Raw genomic sequence first — 21491 nt, 5'->3', positions numbered from 1 at the left:
CAAAGTTTTTTCCCATTCAGCGTGATGACGTTTAATGTCCTCGAAGCGAAGCTGGCCGCTAGAGGGCTAAAATCCTAACTCCGTTTCCGGGTTTTGGCACTACAAAATGACGTCATCCCTGCGCCGCTCTATGGTGATTGGCTGTAGTGTAGGAAGCACTTGATTTGATCTGCAGCGGAGTTTTCTATGAGCAGAGGACGAACTTTAAACGTTAATATCGAAGTCGATCATATTCATTTAATCGTGGGCAGTCGAAATCGTAATCGTGATCAATATTCGGTTAATTGTGCAGCCCTAGTGTTTAGTATGTATAGTTTTTTTGGGGTTCATCAGCGGTGCATCATTGTTATGTGTTGATGCATACAGCACATGTAGGATTGTGTACTCGGAAGTTCTATATGAATATTGCTGTGTAAACACTAGTTTTCTTGTTGGTGTTGTTTCATTGGGTTGTTTTGTATGTGAAGCTGGTGGTTTATATCTTCAAAAAAAGAATATGGCAGCACGACTTAGATTTGCAAAATTGCCCCTGGACAAACCACAAAAGTTCTGGAACAATATCCTTTGGACTGATGAGACCAAGGAGGAGATGTTTGGTCATAGTGCCGTGTTTGGCGAAAACCAAACAATTAAATACTTTTGCAAGCAGTATATTTAAGGTTGTTTATTTTTTCAATTTAATTTAAAGTGCCAACAAAAATACATTATATGGCTAAAGGTTTGTGGACACCCTACCATCATACCCATATGTGCTTTTTGAACATTCCGTTCCCCTTTTTGCTGTTATAATACCATCCACTCTTCTGGGAAGGCTTTCCACCAGATTTTAGAATGTGGAGATTTGCAGCCACAAAACCACTTAATGAGGTTAGGCACCGATGTCAGGCAAAAAGACCTGGGGCACAGTCGGCGTTCCAGTTTATCCCAAAGGTTCAGTGGGGATGAAGTCAGGGCTTTATGTAGGCCACTTAAGTTATTTCACTCCAACCTTGGCAAACCATGGACTTCACTTTATGCACAGTTGCACTGCCATGCTGGAACAGATTTAGACTAGTCCTCTTAGTTTTAGTGAAGGGAAACTGTAATGCTACAGCATACAAATACATCCTATAAAATTGTGTGCTTCCAACTTTGTGGCAACAGTTTGGGAAAGGCCAACATATGGATCTGATGGTCTGGTGTCCACATACATTTCATAAGATAAGATAAGATAACCTTTATTGATCCCACACTGGGGAAATTCCCTCGTTACAGCAGCTCAATTACACAAAAAACAGATAGGAAAGAATACACATTAAATAGGAAAAGAATTGAAATAAAGTATCTAAAAATATATATATACAATAGGAATAGAAAAATAAGAATTAAATTAGTAAAAAAATAATAATAATGGTAATATGTACACTATGGACACCTCAATGTATGTGTGTAATTTGAATATGTGCAGATGTGTAACACCTTGTTTATATACATGAGTGGATAAATGGATTATTAATAGAGGGCTGAACAACAAATAATAATGTGTGGGTTGCTGATGCAAAAAAAAACTGTTAGCAGTGCGACATTATGTTGTTGTTGCATTAAAGAGTCTGGCTGCTGTAGAGATGAATGACCTGCGGTAGCGCTCTTTCTTGCACTGAGGGTGCAGCAGTCTGTTGCTGAAGGAGCTGCTCAGGGACCGCAGAACCTCATACAGGGGGTGAGAGGAATTGCTCCTGATAGACGCCATCTTAGCTAACATCCTCCTCTCCCCCACCACCTCTAAGTTGTCCAGAGGGTAGACCAGGACAGAGCTAGCCCTCTTGACCAGTTTGTTGAGGCGTTTCCTGTCCCTCTCTGTGCACTCAACTCCCCAGCAAACTACTGCATAGAAGATAGCAGATGCTACCATAGTGTCCAATGTGATACCCACTGTCTTTTCCTTTCCTTATCTCCCCTCTGAGTTGTTTTTGAACCCTCCTCAGCTCATCTTTGTCCCCCGATCCGAACAGTCTCTTTTTTCCTTTAACAGAGCTTTGAGCTCTGGAGTCACCCAGGGTTTGTTGTTGGAAAAACACCGAACCTTCTTCTTAGGCAGGCTATTCTCCACACAGAAATGCTCTTTAACCCTGTCTACATAGTGTATTTGACTACATAGTGTAACTTATTTTGGGTTTGAAACGTTTTGAGTTCCATTTAGAAATACTGATTGAAAAAATGTGTAAATATAATTCAAAATACAAAAAATGCTTGAAACTTTAAAGGGGTTGAACCTTTTTCTTATGAATGGCAAGTCTTATTCCAGTTCTTGGAATGGGAGAAGATTTTGATAGCACTTCTTGGACTTGGACATGCTCATTTTGTAATAATGAGGTAAACTGAATCAGTAATCAGCTTTACATATAAAATGAGATCACACTCCACTGAATACAACTCATTAATGATAGCAACCCCTATCATTTCCACTCCACTACATCACTGCCTCAAACTGTTGCCCTCTGTCTATTAGTAAGCCCCATTATTGTCTATCTCTTCGTTTCTTTCATAACTTAATTACTCCAAACTTTTTTTTTTTTTTTTTTAAATCAGATGTGTTATGTTTTACTAATAACTGTTAATATTATTAGTGTTCAGGTTGACTAGATGTTACAGGGCATACAAGAACAAAGTCTTATTTGTTCAATGCTTTATTTAAGGATGTATTTCACGTAACCACACACCCAAGCATACTTTCACAAAAACAGGCTTTTAATTACATAGTAATATTTCAGTCTTAGTAACATTAATAAAAGCTACCTTTTTTTTTTTTTTTTTCCCATTAGTCTGTCATGACATAAAACACCTTTTATAAAGCTTTGGATTGCCAGTTATTTATTTCAGTTTATTTATTTATTTATTTATTTATTTATTTATTAGTATTTGTGTCATAAGCTAAACTGGGATGCAAACCAAATTAAACTATAATATTAAATTCTGCATAAATAATAATAATTTACAGTCAAATATCATTGCAAGCAACCAGATGCACAAATGCAATTAACTCCTAAAATACAATAGTTCAAGTACCACGCAGGTTCATTTCCAGCTTGTCTGTAGTCAAACCCTCCGATGCAGGCTCAGCTAATTTCCTGTTCCACTCGTACTGCAATCTGTCCATAAAAAAAAGTTGCATGTCTCTCGTTGATTACAGAGGTACTGTGTAGTTTGTCCCACCCTGGTGGCTTGGAGGGAACCTGCAGGCAGTCTGACTTTCCTGGCGTATTTTTGCTGCACTTATGACAAAGGGAAAGAGACGAGGAAGATGTAGAAAAGGAAGATGACGATAACATACTCCCTGGTAGAAGGACTTCGTTTGCTTCTTGCTTATAGCTTTTGGGAAAAGTCGTATTCATTGTAAAAACAGAGGAGTACACAGACCCATTCTGATGGGGTCCAATATCTTGGCGATGCTGATCTGTGACATTATTGGGAGTTGTCAACCTTCCCCCTTCTCCATCTGTTCTTCCCTCTTCTATCCTTTGAACCATACCAAACCTGGCCTGCATCTTCTTTCTGAGGTTCTTCAATGCCCCCTGGAATCGCTTGCTGAGTAGAGCATACAGTAATGGGTTGATGTCGGAGTTGAACAGCACAAGCCAGTATGAGAAAGTGACAGCAGCAGGTGGCACCTGGCTCGCTGATCGGGAGAGGGCAGTCTCTGTGGCCTGCACCAGGGCAACTCCAATGTAAGGTGTCCAGCACAAGAAGAAAGCAGCAATGACCATGAACAGTCTCACAACACCATGTTGCTGGGGATGACTGTTCTGCAGAGTGCTACCACTCTGGAAATGAGCAAGGAAGGTATGCAGAAGTCGACTGGAATGTCTGGAGCTGCTTTTCCCTTCAAGTTGTGAAGTTGGTTCACCAGCCAGATCTGCTTCAGTATGAGGAACATTGAATTGAGATTCTGATACAAACCTCCCACTTACATAGTACACAAGCCTGGATGGGTCATGCATTTCCAGGTCCGCAGCTGAACACTGGTGGGATGATTCAAACGGTGGGGATATGTGGTCGCCCCTGCTGTGTTGAAAATGCTGCTGAAGGCTGTGGATCCTCTGAGCATGGTGCTGGGCCACTCGCACAATCTTCACATAGCAAAAGAGAATGACTATAGCTGGAAGGAGAAAGCAGAGGGCCGCCATGAAGCCTGTATAGCTGGGACTGCTAGCCCAGTTGACAGCACAGCTATACATAGGCCTCACAAAGCTGATGTTACTCCAGCCAAAGAGAGGTGGACAACTGGTGAGCATGGCCTGCAGCCATATCCATAGTACAGCTGCACCAGTTCGCCATGCAGTACAGCGTGAATTATAGCGCAGACAGTCCACAATGGAGTAATAGCGATCCAAAGCAATAGCTGCAAGTGTTAGAACTGAAGCACTGCAGTAGACTGAGGAGGTGTAACCCACGTAAAGACATAAATCCTGCAGTAAATATAAAGAGAACAATCAATAAATACTATATAACACCTGATCTACACTCACCATCCACTTTAAAAGGAACACCTGCACATTTAGTGCAGAATCAGAATGGGGGGAAATGTGATATTTAAATGTGGCACAGTTGTTGATGTCAGATGTACTGGTTTGAATATTCCAACGTGATCTTCCTCTGACTTCTTTTCATCGAGGCATTTCCGCCCACAGAACTATCACTCACACAGTGTTTTTTGTTTTGTTTTTCGCTCCATTCCCTATAAACTCTAGACACTGTTGTGTGTGAAAATCCCAGGAGATCAGCAGTTTCTGAAATACTCAAACCAGCCACAGGGCTGCTTTGAATATTTGAGCACCAACAACCATGCCATGGTTTACGTCCCAGAGATCACACTTTTCCCCCATTCTGATATTTGACGTGAACATTAACTGAAGCTCTTGACTTGTATCTGCATGATTTTATGCACTGTGCTGCTGCCACATGATTAGGATAACTGCATAAATGAGCCAGTGTTCCTATTAAAGTGGAAAGTGAATGTATACAGATCTATAATAGTTAAAAATGAAAACTTCAGACAGAAAATCAATATGGATAACAATTAATCAAAGCTTCTAGGCTAAAAGTAGTTTCATCTCATTTCTACGCAAGTCTCTTTTAATGAATGTTTTCATTAGGAAGTATGAAGGATGTGTGTGAAGTGTGATTGTCTAGGCTTTAACACACATTTATGATGGAGATGTATGAATAACCGGCCTTACTAACAGTGCAGTTCACCCATCCGTTATTCATGATAGAAACGGCCACGAATGGCATGACACCAATGCCAACCAGGAAGTCACTGATTGCCAAATTAATAATGAGCACAGACGTCATACAGTGGAATGTCTTTGTTGCCACCACAATCATGATGACCAGGATATTTCCTAACAAACAGAAATTTAAAAGACTTTACATTTAAACAGAGTCAGAGCAGAGGAAAATACAGTATTCTCTTATTCTCAGATAAATGGAAACACCAACTAGAAAAGAGCAGTGAAATCTATACAGTAAATTTAAGTTACTATTAACCCTTGTGTTCTATTTGCTACTTCGCAAGGAATGTACTGTTCACAGATCATATTGAATTTGGGCAGATCATTGTATTTGAAATGGCCTACTTTGAATGCATCTGTGACATGTATTTGGGGAACAGTAAAGACACACAAAACCACTTCTCATGAGGAGATGCTCCTACCAGCAGCCGTGTAATCTGGTATGAGCGCAAATAAGACAAAAAGTGGTTGGTGTCGACGGATATTGCAAGTCCATATCTATGTCCAAAAATTCATTGGGTAATATTTCTAAATACAATAGAGGAATGAAGCAAATTCATATAAATGTAACTTTTATCCCATTTCATTTTCAATAGAGAAATGAGTTGAACAGAACATGAGGGTTAATGGTACTAATACTGGATTAAATGCATTGTAAAGTGGGAGTTTACTAAAAATGCATAAAGAAAGAACCCGCATAAGGTCACTTAAACAATAACTACAGTTAATACTTCCATGACTTAAAAGTACAGAAATAAAGTTTATATCAACATATATACAACAGAGTAAAACGTCTATTACTGTTCCATGTTCAATAGCTTGTTAAAAGACTTCTTGTGGTCCATTCTCGTCTAGGATTTGGTACGAAAGTCATACCACAAACTTCTGAAACTAGATAAGAGTAACCAAAGCAGATTTATAACTGTCCTAAAGAAACCAGCAGGACCAAGTATTCTATTAACAAACAATTCAAATACTACTTAACGTTATAATTATTTTAAATAATTGTGCAGGGAAAAAAAAAGAAAAGAAAGAGAACAGAAATACACGACCGCACCAGTGACCGCGCCGACACACATGAGCACCATGAGGACCTCCAGCAGCAGCTTCCCACGCGGGAAAATAGACATCACGGAACTCGTCGAGTTTCTCCACGAGAGTCGCGTTTCACCCAGCAAAGGCTCGCTGGCATCCAACCATATGTTGTCTGGTACGTTCATTTTCATCGACTCGAAGATTCCAAAAGAAGTATTTAAAAAAAACAGAAAGAAAGAAAGAAAGTATTCCGAATCTCTCCGCGTTAGTGTTCGCACGAATGTGGCCATTTAGGCATGGGCAAAATGAACTGAAGAAAAAGCATACATATTAAATTGTGGGTTGGAGCTGTGTGTCTGCAAGATCCCTCCCTCCCTCCCTCCCTTCCTTGCTTCCTTCATTCCTCTTTGAACCTTGTGGAAATCGCAGGTGTGTGTAGAGAGGGGCGGAAGAGACATAACATGTGCATGAATACATTTCTTCAGCTGACACAGCTGGAAAATCAAACAAATGAGCAAATCGTCAAATTACACAAGAGAAGTAAATAATGCCAGCCAGTGCCTTTAAACAAGCTATCGACTCAGATGCTTCATTTCCCACAATTGGGTCAGCGTTTTCAGCATCCCAGTTTTAAACATACATACTTTTAAAGTAGGCCTATGTTTTTAGCACATACTTCCATGTGTGGCGTCATAATGCCTTTAAAAGTTTTATATATATAAAAAAATATATATCAGTCTTAAGAAACAAAGTCTAAACAAAAACATTTTGTCATAGTTTTATTTGTTATAATTATTCACCTCATATTCTCTAAATATTCTTTTACAAAAGAAGAGAGTTTTTTTGTTTGTTTTTGTGTGCGTGTGTGTGTGTGTGACCAGTCAAATCTTTCTAAAAACATAGACCAAAGAGCTGCACACGTTGTCAAACTTCAAATAATAAGCAAACAAATTCAAAGCGTATTCAAGTAAATGGTCTGCATATATTTAGCGCTTTTTTTAACGTAGCGGTCTCATTCACCCATTCATACACACACACTCTCACCAATGGTAGCAGAGCTGCCATGCAAGGTGCTAGCCTGCCATCGGGAGCAACTTGGGGTTCAGTGTCTTCCCAAGTACACTTCTGCATGTGGGGACACGTGGGCCTGGAATTGAACCGCCAAACCTATGATTAGTGGACAACCCGCTCTACCACCTGAGCCACAGCTTTTTGGGGCTGGTTAATGAAGCACACACGTTTTGCTTAGGATTTCACTTGAGCGGTACTGGAGAGCCCAACCTCCAGTATCATCATGCCTTCTTTAGTAGTTGTCAGAGCATGTTGATATTGGAAGGACAAATCTCCGATGGATTAGATTTAAAGTACTTAAGAGGATTGGTCAGGACCCAAGTGCTGTCTGGTGTACTCCCACACCAGTAAGGCAGCGCTCACATGCACATTGAGAGAACGTGTCACTCCCTGCTGAGGAATCTCCACACATACGTCCAACAACTGCAGGAGGTTAGCAGGAATACCCTCTCGTTCATTCCTAATAGGGAAAGATGAGGAGAATCATTGATATTGAAGATCTTATCTGGCTGAATTAGTTAGGTCAATTAATACACATAACTGAAAGCAATTAAATGTGTGGCCACAACCCAACCTGGGGCTGCAGTAATGCCATTAAACATCTACAAAACTCACAAAAGGCTCAGGATTCCAAGCCAAGTTTATGCTACTGTGAATATCAGTGATAAAAGATTGTTTTTGAATAGATATTTGTTCTAGAGAGTATCAGGATTAATCAGTCCGTCTAGGATTTCGTGATTTTGCAATCGTAGAAATGAATGCAAAATCAAGCATACTTCGCAGTATTTGGAGGAGCTTGCAATTTTTCAGAGGTACCACAGATTTGGCCAAGACGTGTCATGTGACGTCATCACAACACGCACTCGGCCAAAGCCCTCTCCATTTCATGTGTGTCGAACAGGAGTACAGCTAAAAGGTCTCATTTACTAACAAAAATCACTGCAAAAGCCCATACAAAACTAGTTCATGCAATTTCGCCAATTCAAGTCGTTTTCCACAAAAAACCCTGCAAGTTGTATCACAAATATTTTTTAAAAAGCTGAAGCAAAATCAAACCTTTTTGGCCGTATTAATCACAAAAAAATAATCAGTGAAACCCTGTATGGACTGATCAGTCAAAATTGAAATCAGTTATGCATGAATTCTCCACCCTCAAATACTTCAGGTCAGTTTTCTTACCCTACCACTGTCCATGCTTTCTTATCCTACCACTGTCCACGCTTTCTTAACATACAACTGTCCATGCTTTCTTAACCTACCACTGTCCATGCTTTCTTAACCTACCACTGTCCATGCTTTCTTAACCTACCACTGTCCATGCTTTCTTAACCTACCACTGTCCATGCTTTCTTAACCTACCACTGTCCATGCTTTCTTAACCTACCACTGTCCATGCTTTCTTAACCTACCACTGTCCATGCTTTCTTAACCTACCACTGTCCATGCTTTCTTAACCTACCATTGTCCATGTTTTCTTAACCTACCACTGTCCATGCTTTGTTAACCTACCACTGTCCATTCTTTCTTAACCTACCCTTGATTTATGTGAAAAGAGAGTTGTTAAAAAACAACATTAAATCATCTTCAATCTGTGGCCTTACATGTTTTATGCAGTGTACTTTTTTTAACCTCCAATGATGGGACATGTCCGGAAAGCTATGATACACTTTAATATTCTGAGTTATTTAACAATGCTCACATAAATTAGTGTTGTGATTGTATTATAAGTTGTTATGTGTTTTTATGTTTTGTATTATGTAACCATGCTGCTTAGTGGATTATTTTTCTGGTCATATTTTTATAATGTATATCTCTGACAGTTTGCTGACGAGCATCCTGCATGCTGGGACAAGCCTGTTCTGTCTCCAGCATGTAGAGGTAAAGAGACTACCCCTTGAGAACAATGTCAATTAGCCTGATCACATTCAGCTGCAACGTCAGCTCCCACAGAGATGCACATAAGATGTACAGGGCCTTCTAGTAAACATTAAAGCTTTAGTGATTTCATAACCTCTTGATAAACATGATGTTATTACCCTAACAGTAATAGGGTCTTCTCTGGAAACCTATAGTTTTGCAAACTCTGGCTGTTGGCTGTCTGTTCTACTCCGATGATACTGTAACCTTCTCTTTGCTTCTGCTGCAGAAAACCTGCCAGGTCCATGGGCTTCACCTGCGAGAAAACACAAATAATGTTAACCATTAGGCAGAAAATATTATCTAAAAGACTGACTTCACAAGACTATTGACCTAACAGGCCAGATCTTGATCCCATTCTCTGGATAAGATGTATGGCTTATTAATTATGATAATTCCATCGTTTTAACACACCTGAGAACTTCATTATGATATATAGATAGATAGATAGACAGACAGATATTTGCAATGACTCTAGTGTGATTGCCAAGCACCACGCCCTTAGGCTTGGGCCAATTGGCAATAGTCTCAGGAATCATCACTGACTGCAACCATCATGATGACTTTGATATAAATGTCTGTGGAAAGATGCTGTGTTTGCAGATTTAAGATGGACTAAAATAAAATGTGTTCTTGTCATGCGTGGTTCATTTTCGACCTACATTTGTATTCCATAGGAATCTTAATAACCTGCTCTCACTTCGGAGCAACAAAACATCTTTCTCTGATGTCTCATGGCTTCTCTTTTCTGTGCTGTCAAACAGATAAAGCCATGAATTATTCTGCTCTCAAAACATGAATGAAAACTTAAATAAAAATAAAAAAGGCACGTGTTCATCAAGGCGACTTCACTATATATACACACGTAGTGTAGTTTATACAGGTGCGGTCAGAAGTTCACATACACTCATACAGTATCTCACAAAAGTGAGTACACCCCTCACATTTTTGTAAATATTTGATTATATCTTTTCCTGTGACAACACTGAAGAAATGACACTTTGCTACAAGTAAAAAAAAAAAGAAAAGAAAAGGTTCTATGTTTTATGTTGTTTAACACGTCTAGATGTAAATACCAGGAAATAAAAGCTGAAATTCTCAACTTTCATCTCGTATCCGTTTTTTTATTTTTTTATTTCAAACTCAAATATGTTCGGTGTATAGAGAAAAAAAAAACGAAAAAAACCCCCCAAAAAACACACATTTATTGGCCTTGCCATTCCAATAGTTTCAGAGGGGACGGTATCTAGAAAGCTTCAATATCTCATTAAAAAGCAAGGCAATTAAAGTAACTCCTTGTGACCTTGCTAAAATTAAAACTGTAACGTAAAGTAACCGTTGCATATACTCACTGAGATGCCATTTGCAATAACTATGTCTTAAAACAAATGGCAAAACTAGGGTTTGACACTGACAGCATTTAGAGTGGGACGTAACTTTGGGACAAGAAGAATCTAATTTAAAGCACAAAAGTGTGTCTACCCTAAAGCTCATAAAATGTTAAATTCCAAATTGAAATATAATACAAACCAAAAAGTTGCATAATGGTTCTGCAAACCTGATTTAAAGAGTGACTGAGAAAGACTGACCCCAAAATGCTATGTGAATATATTAGCACTATATACCGTAATTTCCGGATTATAAGCCGCTACTTTTTTCACACGCTTTGAACACTGCGGCTTAAACAATGATGCGGCTAATTTATGGATTTTTACGGGCTAACGAGCTTCATGCCGCCAAAACATTTAGCCTTGTCACATCGGACCAATGAAATTACCGAACAGGTCACAGTGCACCAATGAAACTGTTTGAATTAAATCAAACGCACTCACACTAAATTCTTCAGATCAGTCATCTTGCGCTTCATGCACACACCCTCATCATGGAAAACACACGAAGAAATGCATATGATGCAGGTTTCAAGTTAAAGGCGATCGATCTGGCTGTCGAAGAAGGAAATAGAGCTGCTGCACGTAAGCTTGGCATCAATGAATCGATGGTGAGACGTTGGAGACAGCAGCGTGAAGAACTGACTCGACGCAAAAAGACGACAGAAGAGAAGAAGACGACGACTTTACTGGTTTTAGTGCGCAGGAGGAAGATGAAGAAAGCAATCAATGACTTTTCCTGGTAGGCAAATGTATTTTTTATTTTTTTAACCAGCCGTGTTACAGGCACTGTTCGGGAAAAAAGCATTTACGGTACGTATTTAATTAAAAGTTAAAAAAAATCTTTCTGTGCAACATCTTTCTGTGTAAATATCTCATGTTACAACGTGGACACCTGCGGCTTATAGACAAGTACGGCCTATATATGTACAATTTTTTTTTTCTTTTTAAAGTTAGTGGGTGCGGCTTATATTCAGGTGCGCTCAATAGTCTGAAAATTACGGTAAATCCAAGTAAGAAAAGTTTTTGAAAACTTTCAGTCTGCGTCGTGCTAGACAGTAATGACAACATTAACTGTTAATTTAAGTAATCATTTACCTTTACCAAGACTGTCCAACGCTAGTCCTGTTAATGATTCAGCAATTTAACTGTAATAAGCCACATCTTGTACATTCGCAATGCACTCCACTAGGTACATATTGATTAAGAGTCAGTGACAGATGGTTTTGCAACGTTACTGGACTATGACTGCAGTAAAAAAAAAGCTCTCGCAATATGTAAGCACAATACACTTTTTCAATCTTATCATTACGGGTAAATATTTATTCGTGAAATGGATTTTGGATTATCCATTTTGAAATGGATAACATGAATATTATGCATCAGTCAAAAGAAAAAAAGAAAAAAAAAGAGAATACATGGGAAGATGGTGGAGTCATTAAGTCAATAAAAAAAACCTTTTATGATAAGAATCCTCATATCAAGTGATACAACATGGCATCTCTGAACTGCTGCCAAGCAAATATCTGTTCTGAAATTCAGATCAATATAGATCTGGATAAAGGTGGTTAATTCAACATGATTCTCACTCCTACACTACAATGTGCCAGTTAGGATTTTAGTCCAAATGTTGTTTATATTATGGGCGTACATTTAAATCATATGAATTCTGTATTGTTTTCAGGCAGAAACTACGCCCTGTTGTCGCATGAGACGCACATCGACCATGCTTCTGCACGAACTACATTCGTCCAGTGTAAAATTTCACACTGACTAATGTGGGAGTGTATTGGAACCACTGTGTGTGCTTAACGCCTCTCGGGGTGAAATGAACTTAAACATAAACACACCTCCACCAGAGGAAGCCACAGCTCAGAAGAGACACTCAGGGCTTGGAACTGTTTGTCACCGACGTGATGCAGGCTACCCAGCACCAGAGCACCGGCTCCAAAGATTTCACAAGTTCGACAAAGACCTACGACAAACACAAACATGAGCGCATATATGCACACAAAAAGGGTGCATATTTACAAAATTACAAATAGTAACTAAGGAATAATAATTGAATTGAATTCACATCAGGATTCGAATGCAATTTTTGACAGTTTCTTGTAGGGTCACTTTGAAACCGTATCTCGTATAATTACAACGCTTGAAAGTTTGTGAACCTTTTAGAATTTACTATATCTCTGCATAATACTTAAAACATCATCAGATTTTCTGTCCTAAAAGGTAGACAAAGGAGAACCCAATTAAAGAAATGAGACAAAAAATATTATACTTGTCATTAATCTATTGACAAAAATGGCCCAATGTTACATATCTGTGAGTGGTAAAAGTACGTGAACCTCTACGATTAGCAGTTTAATTTGAAGGTGAAATCAGAATCAGAGTCTGGTGTTTACAATCAATGGGATGACAATCAGGCGTGAGTGAGCACCCTGTTTTATTTTAAGAACAGGATCTATCAAAGCCATTGTTTAAGCAATGTTATTTTTGCATATATGTTATATGCTGCATATATGTTGCATATATGTGTGTTCTCACACATAATCGTCCTGTATGCATATGAAGCATGCATGCACACAGAGAGAAGCTGTATTTTCTCTATGAGCACAAATTGAACTGTAGTCAAGCCTAAATACTTCCAAAAAGATTTTCTAAGGCATAAAATTCAACTAAATGTCACACTCCTGCATAACTTTTTTTTTTTTTTACACATAAGATTTACATAACCATTTTGAATTTTAGTTTTTTCATCAATATACAATTGATATAAAACAAACTCAATCAAGCTGTCTAAAGTTGTATGTGTATACATGTATATGTGTGAGAAAAAATGGCTCATACCACCCAGGTTTGTGGGCTTGTCAATAAGTGAGGCGACCACCAGGAGGGCGGTGGTAAGTTTACCCAGACGTGCTACTCTCTGCTGGGCCACAAGGTGTGGCTCCACCTCCTGCACATTCAGACTCCAAGGGGCAATCTTTTTCTGTACATCTGCCCAGCGCTCTTCTTGTTCCAACTCACCTGTAGGACACCAAATGCATGAATATTTAAAACACGTACTTTCAGTGGATATAAAAAGGCTACACACCCCATTTAAACTGCATGTTAGTGTAATGTAAAAAATTAAACCAAGAAAATCATGCCAGACCTTTTCCACATTTAATGTGAGACAGCACCAAAAAAATAAAGTGAAAGCAAATAGAAAGGTTTTTTTTTTTTTGGGACCGATTTACAATGACCTGGTTGCAAAAGTGTGTACACCCCTTAACTAAGCACCTTTTGGTTACAGCACTAACCAAATACAGCACTATTTTCTGTGTGTGTGGGGGGGTCTCCTGTGCACAGTCCTCTTCAAGTCATTCCACAGGTTTAGATCTGGGCTCTGACAGGGTCATTCCCAAAATATTGATCTTCTTCCTCTGAAGCCATTACTGTGTAGACTTGCATTGTGGATTTGTGCTGTGGGTTCTTGTCATGCTGGAAGGTGAAATTTCTCTGTATCTTCAGCTGTCCAACAGATGCCTGCAGGTTTTGTTCCAAAAGAGTTATTTGCAGCTACGTATCCATGATTCTTTATTTTTTTGACTAGAGCCCCAGTCCAAGCTGAAGAGAAGCAGCCCCATAGCATGACGCTACTGTCACCATGCTTCACCATGGGTATGGTGTACTTTGGGTGATAAGCATTGTTGTTTTTGCGCCAAGCATGTCTTTTAGAATTATGTCCGAAAAGTTCTACCTTGGCCTCATCAGACCATAACACATTTCACAACATGATCTTATTTATTTTTCTGGCAAAATTTAGGTGGGTTAATTATTTACATCATAAAACCCTGCAGCTTTAAGAGGGGTGTGTAGACTTTTTATATCCACTGTAGGTCAGTGCTTAAAACTGATAAACCCCTTACATGGCCAGACACTAAAAGGACCCTGAAATGGAAGTTATATAAATGCTGAATGTTACTATATTCAGAAAGACTGAATCCCCAAAGTAACCTTAGGAGAGATTATAATTAAATGTGCATTATATACATATATATATATATATATATATATATATATATATATATATATATATATATATATATATATATATTATACGCAACATTATAAAACTGTGCATATGTACATATTTAGCAAGTGCTAATTGGTGACTTTTTTTTTTTACACAAGACTATTGATCTATTTGGCCAATTTGTATGTATGCAGGGGTTAAAGTGAGCAGGAATATCCGGAATGGTGTTCTGAGTAACATGAAGAGGGTTAAATGGGAGATCTTTTGCTTGTATTACAGCATGACAGACAGCAGGAACCAAACTTGCGATAACTGCATCAGAAGAACAATAAGGTCCAATCGTGTTTCACAGGAACAAAAGTAATAGCCGATCTTATTTAATCTTTAACAGAAGTCATATTTTATTATTGTCCACAGTGTAATCTGATACAGGATGTGTGAACACTGGCTATGTTGAAACGCGAAGATTTTTGCCATTAATTCATTCCGACTGCAGATTCTGTATGAACTGTTTATACGTATCCTACAATGAATGGTCTGTAGACAATCTTAATTTATATGCGTGTTTTATAATCCAGTTCAAAGTTATGCACATGAAGGCAGTGACGTTCCAACGTTACCAACGCCGCGAGTCTGGTCAGCATGCTCAGCTTTAATCCCACTGCAAGTGATGAATCAATTCAGCAAAATGTCAAAGTGTGATTATTAAACACACAGATGGGATCGCTTTATTGCACCAGCAGCGCATCATGATCTAATCACATGTACAGAACACACACACACACACACACACACTGATTGTGTTTCAATTCACCTGGACTGGCCTCGTTCACTCTATTCTGACTAGGTTTGTAGACATTTTCTATTCTGACCGACCGTTCAGATTATTAAGGGTTTAGTAGGCTGCATGTAAACGTACTCACTGAGAGGCAGAAAGCTAAACACTCAAAAACAATTCAGATCGAGTTGATTTTAACCAGTGTTGCTGAGATAACTTTCCATGTTCATCTAAATGAATTTGTAATGATGTACACTTTACGGCCCACAGTTTGTGCACATCTGACCATCACACCCATAATTGCGTTTCGAACATCTGGATTGAGTCCCTCCCCATTGCTGTACTCTTCGGAGATGAATTTTCACTAGATTTTGGAACATGGCTGTGTGGATTTGCTCATGCAGCCACAAGAGTATTAATGAGGTCAGCCACTGATGTCAGGCAAAAAGGTCTGGGACTCAGTCAGCATTCTAGTTTATCCCAAAGGTGTTCAGTCCAGGACCTTGCTTTGTACACAAGGGCATTTCCATCCTAGAACAGGTTTGGAACAGGCTTAAACAACTAGGCCCCTTAATTCCAGTAAAAGGAAATTTGTAAATGATACACCATATATAGACGTCCTATACAGTTGTGTGATCCCAACTTTCTGGCAACAAATACAGGTGTGATGGTCCAGGTGTCCACAAACTTTTGCCCGTATAGCGTATGCGATCATTTTAATCAAGTCCTCATTGTGTCGAAATTTGCTTGCTTAGTGATTAGGTTAGCTAACTAGTAGATTGTGTAATCTGATCTCACAAACACAGATTTTACGCTAGCTGATTTGATGATGCTAGCTAAGTGAATTAACTGAAATCAGCCAAAATATATATATATATTCTATGCAATATTTAATTTGCCTTCCATGTCATCAGAATTCCTATATTCCATATACTCATCTGCAGCGGTACCCCTCTCCCAACCATAATAATTATGGATTTTTTTGTACATGCAAATCACTGAGTTCCACTCCCTTACAAATTCCACTTTAACCCCTGTATGTACATGATACAATATACTACACAAACCACATGTATGTTTACTTTCTACAATTCAGTGTAGTAAAACATCCCACAATATAGCTTTAGCATATTATCTCTGGCTCTGTATTAAGGTGTTAATGTAATGTGACAGTCACAATCCCCTTGGTCTGGTTCAAAAATCTGCACAATGCATGACATTACATTACAACTAGTGGACAGTGTCATAAAATACTACTACTGATTTGAGCAAAAAATCAATCACAATACTGATTCCAATACTGATTTGAATATTTGCTCTTAATCAGTATATTGAAATTAGTTAAGCCATTTGACCATATGATGAGAGCGCTCTCTACTGCATGCTAATGGTACTACCTCTATCTTGCTGAACCCAGTCACTAGGCTGCAGCTCCCTCAGCTCTCTGCCTGGATTTTTCAAAGGTACAGACGAACTGTCTTGAAAGTCCACCAGCTTCTCAAACTTCCACACTGGAATGTACTCATCCTCTGCCAATTCTGACAGAATCGGGAATGTGTGGAAAATTGTCTAGACAAGAAGAATGAATGTTTTAATTGTGGCCTACAATTTGATGTGCCTAAGTAAAACAAACCAAAATGTCAGACAACAGAGGATTATGAAAACTCGAGTAAGAGCGTGAAACAGGTCATAAAAGAAAGAAACAGTGTAATAAGAGCGAGGGCTCACCTCTACACTGTAATCATCAAGAGGATGAAAGGCACTGAAGAAAAAATGCTCCTGTATTCTGGACCAGTTCTTTACGGCATTGCTGTAGGGTGCGTGCACACATACAACATTTTAACGTCAATAATACTGGGAGTATGTTGTAATCTTGATCAATATTCATATCTTTAACATAGCAGTCCTACAATTCCATGTTCATTTGTTAGAAGACACATGAGATTTCTGTCCACACACAACTACAGAAGCCTTGAAGCAGACCGGCAGCTGCATGAAAATGTGAACATTTTTACCTTTCTATTATTCTAATGAATAATACTCACCCAGTGTTCTGCATGACCTCAGCTTGATGTAGGCAGGCCTCAACAACTGTTGCTAGTCCCTGCAGAGACGCCGAACTGCTCTGTTCATTTTCAGCCAGGAGTCGTGCCCCCTCTAAACCCCACACTCTTTTCAGAGCCAGCAATGCATACAGCCGGACAGTGAAGTTATGACTGAAACACCACAGTAAAATCACCTCTACAGCCTTCTGCCAATGCCTTGCCTGAAAAAGAAACATGTGGAGAAAAAAAAAAAAAAGACTTTACACAAATCTGCAGCTATATCCTAAAATTGGACGGTCTAATATTTTTCCCATCTCTCATATATCTAATACATTAATAGTACAGACACTAAAATGTGCCGATAAGCTGTAATACATAGTGTCCGACAGTCCAGTGGGCTGCATCTTTAAAGACTACTGGCAAAAAATCACAAAGCGCATTTTAACAAAATGACATGTACTCTGTTTTAGAAACTCATAAGTTCATAAGTTTGATGCAAATTCAAGAACAGATGCAAGTTCAGAAATGCAGCAAACCTAGTCCCGGTTCCCAAAGACACTCGCAAGTGGTGGAACCTTATCTGTGCTGGAAATTTTCGATGGAACCGTTTAGTCAAACATAATTGAGTTTCTCTCGTTTGTCAAGGAATAATCACCCAAAACCCAGTAAACATTGTACTCCGTCTCCAGCTCCAAAACTAAAGTAAAGCCAACCCGAGAAAAGCAAGAAAACTCTCTGCTAACTTTAGAGCCACCAGTACGGTACCCTTTTCCTTTCCCCCAGCATTTTACCACAATCAACATGTGTGGGTGGTTAAGAAAAGTGTACTTTATTTTAAAAAAATAATAATAATTTTATAATAATAATTAAATAATTAATAATAAATAATTAAATAATAATAACAAGCATATTTGTATATTATATAATTAGAACAATTTAGTAATATTACAACGTAATACAGCATGTGAAATAACAATAACAAATGAAAAAATTCTGTTATTATAACTGCAAAACTGTATTGAACCTAAAATATTTGTATTATATTACTCTGTCCTGACAATAGAACTTGCACGCTTAATTTCATTTGTATTAGCCATAAGTCATACGCCACTGGGCAAGTACTAAAACTAGACTTATGCGATACTACTCTAAACTATTGAACTGTCCAGAACTGATGATACAAAAAAAAACAAAACAGGTAAACAAGCATTTCCACCATTTAAAATTTAAGAACATACGGGAGGATCAGTAACTACAGTCAGTAACAGAAAAAACTCAGCTGGATGGTGGATTTTCAGATGATTCTGCAGTAATGCACATTAAACAGTTAAAGAACATTATTCTTCCCTGTTGTTCTGCTGCTCAAAGTGTGTGAACATATTTGAGCACTGATGGGTGTAGGGGAGCACTCCCTAGTGTGCTGTGTGCCAACATCAGGCTTCCTATGAGGCTTCCCATACTCTCCTGTTTTTTCAACAGGGCATCAGAGAGGGCATATTAAACCATGAGAGAGGTCTAGCCGACAGTCGCTGAAATGCTTTGAAACAAACAAACAAATAAAGCAGTTTCCCGGTGTGATGTGCTTTTTCATATTCTTTTTCATTTTCTTTTCACTTCACTTAATTCACAACAAATTCACCTTTTTCTGTCATTTGGTTCCAGATTTGAGCCTTCTCAGGTGCTGTTACACTGTTAAATAATATGTATTTTATCGTTATAGACGCAAGTAAAAAAATACCTTTCACTTCCCTTTCACTTCCCTTCACTTTCACTTTTGGGAGCAAATAAGCAAATGCTGTAGACGTATCTGGTAATTTACGTGTGATTGGCATTTATTAACATACGCACAAGAGCACGAGGAAAAATCAGCATTTCCTAAACTTTTATAGATCTTGCAAAAAAATTTTTTGTTCGGTTTGACTGATGCAAACATATACTCGCAATTTACTAAAAGACTGATAATGAGGCCCATTGTGTTTTACTCAGTATTTATTAGTGACCTAATCCCTATTATGTTTCACACTTACTATAAATACAGGAGAAATTTTTTTTGCAATGAAACATCAATGACATTCAACCACTGGACGTCTTGGAGGATGCTACTATCCGTATTAAAAGTTATTCATTGCCTCTACAGTATACACTATATTGTATACTGATATGTGTAGTATGTGGACACCTGACCATCACACCCATATGTACTTGAACAGCCCACTCTTCTGGGAAGACTTTCGACTAGATTTTGGAATGTGGCTATAGGGATTTGCCACAAAAGCATTAGTAAGATCAGGTACTGATATTGGGTGAAAAAGGCCTGCCGAGCAGTCAAGCATTCTAATTCATCCCACAAGTGATCAATAGGGTCGAGGTCAAGGCTCTGTGAAGGCCACTCAAAAATTGGCAAACCGTGCCTTTATAAGCCATGCTTTGTGTCCAGGGACACTGTCATGTAGGAGCAGGTTTGCATTTCTGAAGTGATTTTGCATCATATTTATGAATTTATAGCAATCAAAAAGTGTCTTTCAATTTGCATCTTTGCTCCATAGGCGTCTAGATGTAGAATCAGATTTCTGAAAATCTCCTTGGATTCAATTGTTAACAGGGCAAGATTTAACTGAATATCTACTGTGAGCACTTGCTGTGCTATTTACTGTGAGCACAACATGCTCAGTCCGACGGTGTTATATTTGCCTGGGTATTTGAGCTTTAAAACAAGATCAAAATGTTATTCACCAGGAGAATACTATATGTTTACAAATGCATGTTTACGAATGCTGACTGTGTATTAGATATCTTTTTTTTTGTTGTTTTCAGTATTGGAGAACCTGGAGGAAACCCATGCAGACACCATACAAAACACAGACAGTAAACCATCTCTGAATCAAACATGGGATGCTGGAGCTGTGATGTTGCAGTGGTCCTGAACAGGATAAAGCAGTTACTAAAGATGAATGAATTCATTATTACACTGAATTCTGAAACTGTGATTTCTGGGTTATTCTTTGCCTCCCTCACCAGTTTCCTCACGGTGAGGGGAGCAGTATGCTCATGTATCCATGTATCCAACTTTTCAGATTTCAGATGATCTCTTTTGTGTTGAAACCTGGATTTTATAGGGATGTATACAGCCCCAGTGAAACAGGAAACATTTAAAAGGCAACAACAGAGTTCCTGGAGATCGAGGACAAAGACGACAACTCCAGATGTGAATGTTTGTGGTTAGAGGAAAGAAAAGGCTTTTTCTTCTACCATGCCTTCTAAATCATTTGTTGGTATGGACGTGATTGATGGAACTGTTGATTTGGAGACTTGCTGACCCCAAAATACTACAATCTGCAAATCAATCCGATTGTTTGAGTGGAACATTGAGCATCTATAAATTAGCAATTGATTTTATGTAGGAAAAGATACAGAAGTACACGCTGAACGCACAAGAGTAGCACAAAATATAATTGGTGTTTATTATAGATGCAGTATCGTACCTTATCCTCTAGCTTAGGGAGCAGGATGCCCAGGTGCACCAAGACAGAAAGGAATGTGCAGACGCTTGTCTTTGTTTTCTCCTCATCCTGTCGAACCAATCAGATACATTGCTCTTTAGAATAATACTGGGGTCTCATTTATAAACAGGGCTTACATATAGTTTTGTGCAGAATCCATGTTTATGCAAGTTTCTATGCACAGAATGCGATTCATCAAGTTTTGTTCATGCATTTCCACACGCTCCAGACCTTGTGTTTGCAGAAACCCCCTAGTGATAAAAATGTGTAAATACAGTAAACAAATTGTTATAGAGGAATTACAGATTTATGTGCTAATAACAAGGTGCAAATAGGTAACAGAGCAAATGTACATTAAAATTGTATGACAGGGTTTTATTACAGAATTGGACATAATTTTATTGGGACAAGAGAATGCGCACACGTACTCAAAAATTATTGTGGAAAATCTTTAAGTTTTATTTAT

At 38.5% G+C, this 21491-nt stretch overlaps 2 protein-coding genes across 5 annotated transcripts in view; both read right to left on the bottom strand.

Annotated features, from left to right (window-relative positions):
• Nucleotides 1-1760: 1760 nt before the first annotated feature.
• On the bottom strand, nucleotides 1761-6595 carry LOC128604144 (5-hydroxytryptamine receptor 1D). The gene is made up of 3 exons (XM_053619004.1): nucleotides 6328-6595; nucleotides 5221-5381; nucleotides 1761-4445 (listed from the first exon to the last, which is right to left on the bottom strand). The coding sequence occupies exons 1-3, from the start codon at nucleotides 6593-6595 to the stop codon at nucleotides 3096-3098; spliced, it is 1779 nt and encodes a 592-aa protein (XP_053474979.1). The 3' UTR covers nucleotides 1761-3095.
• Nucleotides 5381-21491, bottom strand: part of tarbp1 (TAR (HIV-1) RNA binding protein 1) — a 50826-nt gene continuing 34715 nt past the window's right edge. For all 4 annotated transcript variants that reach the window (XM_053618999.1, XM_053619001.1, XM_053619002.1 and 1 more), the window contains 8 exons: nucleotides 21008-21094; nucleotides 17526-17746; nucleotides 17209-17290; nucleotides 16878-17049; nucleotides 13532-13711; nucleotides 12532-12656; nucleotides 9413-9549; nucleotides 5381-7836 (listed from right to left, as the gene is read on the bottom strand). In XM_053618999.1, coding sequence (XP_053474974.1) covers nucleotides 7674-7836; nucleotides 9413-9549; nucleotides 12532-12656; nucleotides 13532-13711; nucleotides 16878-17049; nucleotides 17209-17290; nucleotides 17526-17746; nucleotides 21008-21094 — 1167 coding nt within the window. In that variant the 3' untranslated portion in view covers nucleotides 5381-7673. The remainder of the gene's footprint in view (nucleotides 7837-9412; nucleotides 9550-12531; nucleotides 12657-13531; nucleotides 13712-16877; nucleotides 17050-17208; nucleotides 17291-17525; nucleotides 17747-21007; nucleotides 21095-21491) is intronic.

This window comes from Ictalurus furcatus, chromosome 29 (genome assembly GCF_023375685.1).
Source record: "Ictalurus furcatus strain D&B chromosome 29, Billie_1.0, whole genome shotgun sequence".
NCBI lineage: Eukaryota > Metazoa > Chordata > Actinopteri > Siluriformes > Ictaluridae > Ictalurus > Ictalurus furcatus.
This window is presented reverse-complemented; position numbering and strand designations above follow the sequence as displayed.